Source organism: Acyrthosiphon pisum, chromosome A2 (genome assembly GCF_005508785.2).
Source record: "Acyrthosiphon pisum isolate AL4f chromosome A2, pea_aphid_22Mar2018_4r6ur, whole genome shotgun sequence".
Taxonomy (NCBI): Eukaryota; Metazoa; Arthropoda; class Insecta; order Hemiptera; family Aphididae; genus Acyrthosiphon; species Acyrthosiphon pisum.
In genome coordinates, this window is record NC_042495.1 from 40,670,453 (window position 1) to 40,682,495 (window position 12,043).

At 28.7% G+C, this 12,043-nt stretch overlaps 2 protein-coding genes across 2 annotated transcripts in view; one reads left to right on the plus strand and one right to left on the minus strand.

Annotated features, from left to right (window-relative positions):
- The window catches only part of LOC100159821 (long-chain-fatty-acid--CoA ligase 5), a 21,279-nt gene extending 12,389 nt beyond the window's left edge, over positions 1-8,890 (plus strand). Inside the window, exons 2-11 of the mRNA XM_001949263.5 lie at positions 2,687-2,810; positions 2,890-3,159; positions 3,293-3,492; positions 4,452-4,652; positions 4,722-4,939; positions 5,019-5,169; positions 5,253-5,525; positions 5,677-5,820; positions 8,118-8,291; positions 8,480-8,890. Of these exons, the coding sequence (XP_001949298.1) occupies positions 2,687-2,810; positions 2,890-3,159; positions 3,293-3,492; positions 4,452-4,652; positions 4,722-4,939; positions 5,019-5,169; positions 5,253-5,525; positions 5,677-5,820; positions 8,118-8,291; positions 8,480-8,617 (1,893 nt within the window). The 3' untranslated portion in view covers positions 8,618-8,890. The remainder of the gene's footprint in view (positions 1-2,686; positions 2,811-2,889; positions 3,160-3,292; positions 3,493-4,451; positions 4,653-4,721; positions 4,940-5,018; positions 5,170-5,252; positions 5,526-5,676; positions 5,821-8,117; positions 8,292-8,479) is intronic.
- A 957-nt stretch (positions 8,891-9,847) lies between these two features.
- LOC103308816 (probable tubulin polyglutamylase TTLL1) overlaps positions 9,848-12,043 on the minus strand; it is a 6,723-nt gene continuing 4,527 nt past the window's right edge. Inside the window, exon 4 of the mRNA XM_029489168.1 lies at positions 9,848-10,411. Within this exon, the coding sequence (XP_029345028.1) occupies positions 9,954-10,411 (458 nt within the window). The 3' untranslated portion in view covers positions 9,848-9,953. The remainder of the gene's footprint in view (positions 10,412-12,043) is intronic.

Below are 12,043 nucleotides of genomic sequence, written 5' to 3' on the forward strand. Positions count from 1 at the left end.
AAAATAGTTTAAAATGGCTCTCCTGAACAATTTGATATTTTGAGATACCACCTTTTGGTTCTGAGCCCACTATCCATTGTATGGACTGGCTATTTTCACGAATTCTAATATTTAATGATCTACTCGGTATTGAATAATCCGATTTTTGTTTTATCTAACTCTCCAATTCCTAAAAACAGGTTTAAAACTAAATATCATAGTCTTAAAATGGAAATCATTATATCAATAACAAATACTGGTTTCTGGTAAATACGACAATAATTCCAATGGACAAAAGAAAAAGTGGTCCGAGATATTTATAAATTATAATTTATATTGCCGTATTCGTTATAAATACAAGCAAACGTATGAGATTAGAAAATAACGTTATCAAAATAAATATGGAAACAATTTTTGGTAGATATTATACTATTATCATTATTCATTGTAAGTCTAACTAGGATAGAAGATTACAGTAAAATGTATACTACTACTAATAATCAATATCTTCTCTAGACTCTAACAAGTTTAGTATAATTTAAAGTTTATAAGTTAAACTATAACTTATAAGTTTCTGCTAACAATGAAATATAATAATAATTTTAAGTTTTATGTTTGCACAGTGCTAAGCGTCTTGGTAAATATCCGTACAAATCAAAATACTAGGGCAATTGATGAATTATGAATATTATGACTTAAAAAAAAAAACTAACTTTTTTTAACTGAGATAAGTTAACTTTATTTTCCATCTTAACTTTTAACTTAACTAGTTAAATTTTATTTTTTTGTTAACTTTTAACTTAACTGAAGGTAATTTAATTGAATTAACTTAACTTTCCACAGTTAATTATTTTCATTAGCTTGCCCACCATTGGTTAAATGTACCAACTCTAATGACTCAAACTTTGTTCAAATTGTTATTTAATATTCGGTGTATGTTGTTCAAAACTTATCTTAACTCTTCCATTGCCCGGAATAAAAATTCTGGTTCGCAGCAGTAAGTATATTATCAGGTAGGCAATCTACCTGCGGTAGATCGCGGACCCCGAGCTGTTTATACGTAAGTTTATGATTTAACTCTAGAGTATCAAAGTTATACCAAGTTTGTCGTTTTTACTTAATACCACCTACGGTGGATTAATATAATTAGTTAATATAAAATCCTAACTTAACCTAACCGTACTAAAATTCGATGAATAAAAATATATTTAATACATTTTGTTGTCGTTTTTGGCCATGTCACCAGGTGTGCACTTAAGAGGCCATAACTCCAGAACTACTTATTGCATAGCGTATAAACTTTACAGAAACCATTTAAATATCAATCTCAATATTCCCTGAATTTTTTATCGAAATCGGTTAAGTGAATCTTGAGTTATAAAATGTATTCAAAATGCACACTTATTTTTATACATACAGATATTAAGTTACAATTACGGAAAAAAACAAGCTATTTTTTTGGATCACCTCTTTTAATAATCACCATAAATTATATAATACTATTATTAATGTATCTAATATCTATAAAGGTACTTTTCCCGTGCAGCGTCAGAACAGCACGGCGTTTATATACGACGACCATGTCCCAGACTCGCGTCTAGATGCTGCAGGGAATACGTATTTCTATATTGTATGACGTAGGAATGTAATATGTATATATTACTAGGTATACCTAGTCTTTAATACATAAACAAAAGTTATTTATTACCTAAAACTTACAAGAGAATTTTTTTAATTCAACCTGGTTTTACATATAGATACCTAATGGTTAATACCGAGGTTAATACGAACACTGGAATACAACTACTCACGACATATCAGTATATATAGGTAACCAAAAATTAAAAAAAATAATAAATAACAATAAAATGGTACCTCCCTACCCAAACCATACTAATTTAAAACGATTAAAAGATTTTGGAATTTTTCGCTGATTTCACAAAATGTCTTGAAATATTTTTACATTTTTAAATATGTGACCTCATACGATTCAAATAAAATTGAATTAAAAGTAGTGTTTGAAATCTGAATTTATCAAATTACTTTATTGTTATAACAAACAAATTATTCTACACGTTAGATATATAATAAAAATATGTATTTTTCAATATAAAACATTTTAAATACTCTGGTATTTTATCATATTATGTATACCTAGTATCATTAGTATCGAATAAAGAAAACAATCACTAATAAGTACAGCGGAGTAGGATTGTGGGCGTTTTACCTTTTAGGGTATACGATTGCGCGCAGTGCCGGAATAACAAACATGATTTTGAATATTCAAAAGCGTACGATTGTGTGTGAAATTGGATGCGACATTGCCAAATTGTTTGTAACATATTACAGTTATTTCGTAATTAATTTTTATATTTAAATACAGATACAAATACATCCATTCAGGAAGTTTTTAAATATATTTACTCAAATACCTACTTATTATTATAAAAAAAAAATATTATTAAATATACGTAAAATAAAACAAACACTTTACGTAAACACGCAGTAAAAGTCATAAAAAAAATAATTATCATTATAAAATAAAAATTTCATAAGGTGGCTTTATACCTATTTTTGTTTATTCTTATGTTTTTGGAACAAAATAGTGAGTCATTTTCGAATTTTCCTATTATTGATTCGAATAGTTATCTAATACTAACTCTCAATCATTTGTAAAACTTTATCAAAATATAATATTTATTTTTAGGGACCAGAAATTGTGCACGTTTCAAAATTTTATAAAGAAGGCATAGAAGGAAAATTTTTAAGCAATATAGCACCAGATGCTAGGACCTTGTACGAGACGTTTCGGAAAGGCGCAAAAGTTTCAAGTGATATATATTATCGCCCATAATTCGCAATGTATTATAAACTATTATAATAAACTAACTTATTTCTCATGTATTTTAGACAATGGGAAGTGCCTAGGCTGGCGTGAAAATATCAGTAAACCATTTCAATGGATTCATTACAACGAAACATTACTTCGAGCTCGAAATTTCGGTTCAGGTCTATTAGGTCTTGGTTTTCCGAAAGCTAACCAGATTTTCCTTGGAATATTTAGTCAAAATTGTCCCGAATGGATTTTAACAGAACAAGCGGCTTATTGTTTTTCTATGGTGGTTGTACCACTTTACGATACATTGGGCCCAGAAGCTTGTTCATTCATTATAAACCAAGGTATTTTTAGTATTATTATGTATTTCGTGTGGAATTATGTGAACACAGTGAGTTAATTACCGTTAAGATGGATAAGGGGGGTTGAATTTGAATATGGTTAATCGTCTGACGTGGTATCTATGTGATAACTTAGCGGAAATATCAGTGGTGGTGGTCGACACGGACGATAAATGCAATCAGCTATTGGATAGATCGCCAAAGTGTCTTCGGCGGATAATTGTCATCCGCGGTGCCCGACCATCGACTAGCCAGAAAGCCAAGAACCGTGGTGTAGAATTATTAACTTTCGAAGAAGTGGAGAAAGCTGGAGCATCTAAAACGTATCCAGAACAGGTAAACATTTAAATAATTAAACTTTAATTACGTTGTGTCATGAGACATAACTTATGAGTTATGACCATTTGTTTGTATTTATCATAAATCAATCATTTATATCATAATATCATATCATATTATCATAAATCATTTTCTACAGTGAAATAATTTTTAAAATATATTTATTTTGGTTTTTATTAATTTTTATGTATGATACAATTTTTGTTATGGGGTAAATATTAATAAAAGGTGAGGAATAAGTTTTTCATATGTTATAATTAAACAAAACTTGATATTTTCTCAATACACAAAAAAAAAATATATACTTGGAATACATTGAATCATGGATATGTTTTTGAAATTTAATTTTATAAAATACCTATGCACAATCTTCATAAAATAAACAAATATTTTCATACCAAATTGATATCGGTCAGAAAAAAAATGATGTGTACCTTGTAGCAAAAATATATTCACAATATTCATGTTACAATATCGATAATATACAGTCATAATAATTCTTTTTTATAAGATTTAAAAGTTTAAATTTTTACGAAATTCTTCAAATTACAAAACCTAAATATGGCCCTGTATTTATGTTGGAAGGTATTCAAATAAATGACCCAGATAAAAAAACTTATTATATTTATATACTGTATAGGTATACCTAGTTTGTTCCATCTGTTTTCTGAATTAGTGAATTACTGAAACCAAATCTAGTTACAATAACTAATTAGGAGTACGAATTAAAAATTGAGAATAAATTTCTTTTTTTTTCTCTAACTAAAAATATTATATTTAGAAAAAAAACATGTAGGTACACGTATTGATCATTAACACAATAACACGTATTAAAATCTAAAACAAATATCTTCTCTGAAAATATAGCAACAGAGTTTAATTATTATAATCAATATATCGATCTGACATTTTGACTCGAATTAGTCTGTACACATAATTTGCTTGTCTGTAAACAGCCTCCAAAACCTACTGATTTGTGCACAATATGCTACACTTCGGGCACCACGGGATTGCCCAAAGGAGTGATGCTGACCCACGGCAACGTAGTGGCAGCTGTCAGTGCCGTCCTAGTGCAACTTTCCCAATACAGGCCGAGTGTGGGTGACGTGATGATCTCGTACTTGCCTTTAGCTCACATGTTGGAAAGGTGTTGTGAAGTAGGTATACAATGAATACTTGAACGACTCACACGTCCCGTCTAACGTTGATAATGTCCGTGCCCACAGAACGGCATGTATTTGGTCGGCGGTTCGGTCGGTTTTTACAATGGAAATATCAAGTTTCTGTTTGAAGATATGAAGGTATTGAAACCGACGATTATGCCTAGTGTCCCTCGTCTGCTCAACAGAATCTATGAGACGGAAATGGCGAACATTGTTCCACGGTTTTTCAAACGCGTCATGTTCAACATGGCGCTTCGGTCGAAAGAAAACGAAATTAAAAAGTTTGGTTTGTCTCCTAATTCTACTATCGTTCAAATGATCTTGTCGCTTTACTCTGTGCTTGTTTTTTTTTTTTTTTAGAGGCATTATCCGGAAGAACAGTATCTGGGACCGGTTGGTGTTTGGCACTTTGCAGAAGAACATGGGCGGACGCCTGAGATTGATGATCACTGGCTCAGCCCCGATGGCCGGTAACGTTTTAACTTTCATGAGATGTGCACTTGGATGTATAGTGAGTAAAGCCAACAAAAAAATATTTTCGTGTAGCACGTGTTATATTAGCAACTAGCGTACCTACGTTATTGTGTATATCAGGTGGTAGAGGGATACGGCCAAACCGAGTGTACGGCGCCCATAACGCTGTCGATCCAAGGCGATATGCACACAGAGCACGTAGGACCACCAATAGCTTGTAACTTGATTAAACTGGCTGACGTACCGGAAATGGAATATTACGCGACGTCTAACCAAGGTGAAATTTGCGTAAAAGGGTCTAACATTTTTCAAGGGTACTTTAAAGATCCTGATGCCGTTTCGTTCGACGATCACGGGTGGCATCATACCGGAGACATTGGAATGTGGCTTTCTGTGAGTGTCAAAGATACATTATATATTTATAAGTTATTTATCTTTCATTCTTAATGTACCTATATATTTATTTATGCGAAGTTTGTAATAACTAATAATTAATAGGTATCTATTATTTATTTAATAATAAGTATTATTTTTTTTTTTTCAGAACGGCACACTTAAAATAATCGATCGCAAGAGACATATATTTAAACTCTCTCAAGGCGAATATATTGTTCCAGAAAAGATTGAAACAATTTATCATAAAAGTCAATATGTGCATCAAGTATTTGTCCACGGAGAATCCTTAAAGGTAATTTATATCAACTGTTAATCACTATTTAAATGTTTCTCGAAAGCAAATTAGAAGTTAGAACTTAGAGTAACTTAAAGCAAAAATGAAATTGACTTTTGATAGGTACCTAGTATAATTGCATAATAACTGAAGATATTTTCGCATATATCTATTATAACTTATTTTGTAATTATAAAATACGGCCTATACATACGCTATTAACACAAGTAGTAAAATTAAATTAAAGCTGTTTTTATTAATTATTTTTAAATGTATTTAATACCTACGTAATTAATATTTTATAAGCATTTTGATTGCTTACATTGAATTACCTATACCTACCGGCAAAGGTGGGCATTAAAAAATTAAATTTAAGTTAAAAAGTTAATTTTTTTTCAACTTTTTAACTTAACTAGTTAGTTTATTTTCTAATCAACTTATGAACTTAACTAGTTTAATTTACAGTTGAAATAACTTAACTTTTCTCAGTTGATTTTAAAAAAATCCATCAAGTTAAAAACGTTTTGAAATTTTTCGTTTATACGTAAATATTACTATGTCAGTATAAAATAATCCAACACAAAAACACAAACATTTCTGTTCTTTTTCTTGATAACATAATTTTGTGTATATTCATATATTTTATTAAGTTGTAAATTATATATTATACGAGTTGCAATTATAAATGTTTTTAAAAAATTAATAATTTTAAATTATAAATGGACAATTGTTATGTTTTAATGTTATATTATAACTTATATTATTCAACTGCTATATGATATAAAAAATATATTTGCTAAATTATTAATTTGAGATTAGTATAGTTTAAATTAGTAAATAATAGAAAAGTAAAAGGGTATACACTATACAGTGTACATTATGATAAAAGTTTAATAAAATTGTTTTTCTAATTTATAAATTAGAAACTTAAAAGACACATTCACTCTTTATGTGATTTACATACTATTTAAAAAAAAATATATTCACTTTTTTTAAACTAAGTTAAGTAAATATTTTTTTCTATATTAACTTTTAACTTATCGAGTTAAATTAATAATTTGTTAACTGTTAACTTTTAACTTATCGATCTTGTGTCCTCTTAACTTAACTTAACTTGAGTGAATTATTTTCATTAACTTGCCCAGCTTTGCCTACCGGCTACCAGTGGTGGATTTAACGGTCGTTTAGTCAGGAATTGCCAACGTGGCTCCCACGTATATTTGCCATTTGGTAACCTAAATTACAGCGAAAAAATTTTGCAAAAGATATATGCCACGTGTATGGGGTACGGATACGTTTTGCACGAGAACCCTCTTATTTTTGTTCCGACAATAATTTTAATCTTAAATCCACTTCTACTATAATAATATTAATTAATTCTCACATGTTATATTTAAACTGTTTTTAAAACTATGTTTTTTATAATAGTACATTTTTTATATATAGTTATAGTGGATTTACTTCCAAATTTATAAAATTAAATATAATATAGGTAATGTCATGATTCGTGGCATAATAAAAGTGCCAGACGCTAAACCATAACTGTGCAAAGTTTATTAAAATAAATTTTATTTAATAATTGAATCTACCTAGTCCTACTTTGCTTATAATATCTACCTATTATGATTTTTAACAACCTTAATAGATTTTTAAAAGTTGAATTATTTGTATGATAATATGAATAGCCGTGTACTAAAATTATTATGTTTATTATTTAGTACAAATTATATGTTAAAATACAAATATTTAAGTTTAATTTATCATATAGTTGGCTATCTCCCAACTCGGTAAAATGTAAATGTTTATACATACAACATGCTATAGTGTTAAAGTCTAAAGACTATTTAAACTTTTAAGTGTAAATAATAACATAATTGTCTTTTATGAAGTTTAGATATCTTTCAAGAATTAAAACATTACTTTTAAGTCTGTATGGGTTCAACCAACTGACATTTTATTAAATAGCTGTTTAAATTAATTAAAAATATGAAAGGTTTAAAGACAAAAATCGAAACTAACTATAAAAAAGTGGGCAGTAATTCAAAAATAATCATTTGAATATTTTTAGATCTATTTAAAAATATTTTTAAGCATTTTAGTCGCCTTAACTAGGCAATATTTTTCATACAAGGTTAATTAATGATGTTGTCCATCACAATATTATAGTATAATAATATATGTATAGTAATTACTAATCATGCAACTTTCTTTAGGTAGGTATAAATAAAAAATGTCTCGTCTAAGGTTACATTAAAATAATTTTATATTTGAGTGCAAAGATACTTTACGTTATTTTTATGGTTTTACCGTTTTAGTCGTGCATCATAGCCATAGTGGTTCCCATGGTGGACGTTATTAAAACTTGGGCGCACGAGAATGGCATATCCGGTACTCTGTCAGTATTGTGCGCGAACCCCGAGGTCAAAAAGCTCATTATGGATGACATGACGGCTTGGGGAAAAGACGGTGGTCTTAAGTCATTCGAACAAGTACTGGTTTATTCGTTATTATTAAATATTATATCATTTTATTTGTTATTCTTAGTTCTTACTACGTTTGATTATTATTATTTATTTATCACTTATCAGTGTGCGTAATGTGTATTGTTTATACTGTATATAGATACGTAAATTAGTCCAACCAATCAATTAATCGTAAACGCATTATTTTGTTTAAGGTGAAAGACGTCTATCTACATCCGGATCCTTTTTCTGTGCAAAACGGACTGTTGACGCCTACGTTCAAAATGAAACGTCCCCAGGTTAGGTCGTACTTCGCGCCGCAGATCGAAGACATGTATATGAAACTGAAATGAACGGATACATAATATAATAATATATACATTATACATACAATACGAATGACAATGTTAAATACAATAATATGTACTTCCCTGTTGTATTGGACGCGATATTCTTCTCTATTTCTGTCGTACGCGTGTATAATGATAATATCAGTATTATAATAGGTATATAATATAGATATTGATAATACGATTTCTTCTGCCCCACGATGGCTATAATAATAATATGTTAAACATGATATATTTCTGTAAAACGTGTAATAAAAACTTTTCTGAAGATCAAAACTCATTGTTATTTACTATTATTATAGACACTCTATATCATGTAGGTATTATTATTTAATTCGTACAACAATTTCATTCCGCGTTAAAACTATGTAAGCATATAGGTACTATATTATAATTTCGTCCATGCATCCATATCTCACATAATAATTATTATTTTTATCATTCGGTTACGGGCCAATACTCAAAATAAATTCACGGTTAAGATACAAATATTAAAAAATAAAAAACTATATCGGTTTATTTATAGAATAATAATTACAAATATGTATTTAACTAGGTAGGTAGGTAGATACATACTTATTTATAGTTTATATTACATATAGGAGACTTTTAATTTACTGTTTACATCAGTTCATCGATCAAAACGTCAAAGTTTACTAGTGATTCTGGTGATGGATTTTTATCCCACCGGCAGTTTGGAATTCCTATAAAAATTATTATTAGATTGTAAAATTATTAGTTTAATAGATATGGTTTATAATCGTAATGTGTAAACCTTAAATAGTTTGATGTTAATACTTAATATTATATAGGTGCCTAAGTTACAGTGTAACAGAAAAAACTGACTAATGCAATAACTTTTGTTATAATCAATATTTAATTTATTTTATATCATTTATAACACTTACGCTATATTTAAAATGTAAATGTTTTCATTTTTATTTTTTGAAACTGAAAATAAAAATTTTAAAAATTGATTAAAATTATTTTAAAAAATTTCAAAATAGCCTTTTTATAAATCTGATTATAAGAATGATTTTGATGGTAAAAACATTTAGGTATCTAAGTCAAGTAATTTATTTTTAGAATTTTTAAAATATCAAAATATTTTTGTAGTCATTTTAAAACGTATTTTTTTTCAAAATATTGATAATATGAGTATATTCTTTATCATTATAATTTTGATAATTTTATTGTTGTCATGCGTTTAACTAGCATAATTTTTTTTTCCAATTTTTCTGTTACACCGTAACCTTGTATATACACTATCTATATAGTATATTGTAGAGTCCATAATATAAACATATAGTCAATAGTCATAATATACTATTGTTTACGATTACCGTGTGTTGAAAGTAAAATATTTATGAATTAAAAATATAAAAGGGATACAAAATATATTGTTTTTTTTAAAAGTATTTTTATAGATTCCTAAGTTTTCTTTGTCTAAGTGGTAGGACCGACCTGATGATGGCAAAACAACGGACACGATGCTGTCGATAAGTTTTGATTTCAGTATGTGATCACTGGAAGTTGTACACGTGAGCGACGGTGACGAGTTCACTTCGATCAACCAAGGTTTGAGGTCTTCGTCCACAATAATATCATAGCCATAGCATTCAAAACAATGTGTATCGTGAGACATGACACTACGAGCAGCCTTCAACGAGTGCACAATTATCCATGATATGTCATCGAACAGTTTACGAGTACGTTTTTCACCTCGTGTACTGGTTAAGTACAATTTTAGATTTTCGGTGGACCATTTACCCCCGTGGATATTATTGTAGTCGTCGCCTTTAATATAATTATTTAAACATGATCTCAATTTTTAATAGTAAATTATATTATAGACAATATCCAGATTTTTATTTTTATTCTGCAATGTTCCAACATATGTGGAATCTGCGGGGAAGGGCTTAGACCACTCAAATGTCTTTCAGCTTTCCTAAAAACAAATAAAAGGTGGGCGAGTGAGTGTCGCTTGGGTAAATGTAAACTGGGCCCGCGGTTACCTTTTTTGTTGTAAAATCGGCCCGGAAATTTAAAATGATAAAAAAAGGAAGGTTGTAAACTCGGCCCGGAAATTTAAAATGATAAAAAAAGGAAGGTTGTAAACTCGGTCCGATAATTATTTTGACCAATAAAATATAATAAACGGAACAATTTGTTGTTAAAGAATAGTACCTATGTATTGGTGTGTATTTATCGGTGAGTGAATGGGTACATCAAACACGTCATGGCTTTTTACTTAAAAAATAGATTTATATTATAACCTTACATTATTAACTGTTGCGCTACAGTTTTAATTATATTTGTACACTTTTGTACACTTATAATTTTACATAGATACATTTTACTTATATTTTTTAATACTGAAATATATTACTTAGATTTTTTCACAATTTTAGTGAATTCTACATTTATATAACAAACTCCATACTATGAATAAAAATATGAAAATAATTTTTAGAGGATAATGATTATCACCTCCACATGGTGTCCTCTAAATTGTTCTCAAAAATATTATACATAGGTATTATATTTTTATTCAGGCTGAGTTTACACTCTATCATTTTTACTTGAAAAAACCCCGGGCCCAGTTTACACCTAAATTATTTTTACCTGAAAAAAAACAGGGGCCGAGTTTACAATAGACCTTTTGAACATTTTTTTCCTAAAACAAAAAAGTGGATAAGTGGATATCGCTCTGCTGTACAGTAGATTACAAGTAGGTCACTGTAATGGATGGTGTTAAATTTGAATCCAATGATATAATATCATTGTATACGAAAAACGATTCTGAGCGGAGATGGTTAATCAATGTGGATATTTTATACTATATAGGTATTTGTATTATTATTGCTTATTATTAATACGGTAGCCAGTAAGTTGAATTAATATTATGAAATTGCAACAAAATAACTAAAATTGTTACATTATATTTTATATGTAATTTCGTCCAACTTTGATAATAAAATAACTATAGAAAATAACTGTGTTTTTATATTTTTGAGATTTTTTGGTTATAGCTGTTATCCTAGGATACCTACTTACGTGGAACATTGTTTTAAATGTTCAGTCCTTAGCTACAAAAGTTAGACATTTTATACATTTTTAAATACAAAATCATTATTAAATTTTAAATTTGATAAATGTTGTCAAAATTCCAAATTTTTGGTTAGCATTAAGCTTATAAAAAAAAAGTGGGTAAGTGGATCACTGTAATGAATGGTGTTAAATTTGAACTCAATGATATTATTTCATTGTATTAGAAAAACGATTCTGAGCGAAAACGGTCAGTCAGCTTATGATATTACTAAGTATATTTGATGATATTATTGTGAATAAAGTAATTTATATATAATCTAATTTACGTGGGACCTTGTTTTAAATTTTTAATCCTTAGCTATAAAAGTTGAAAATTTC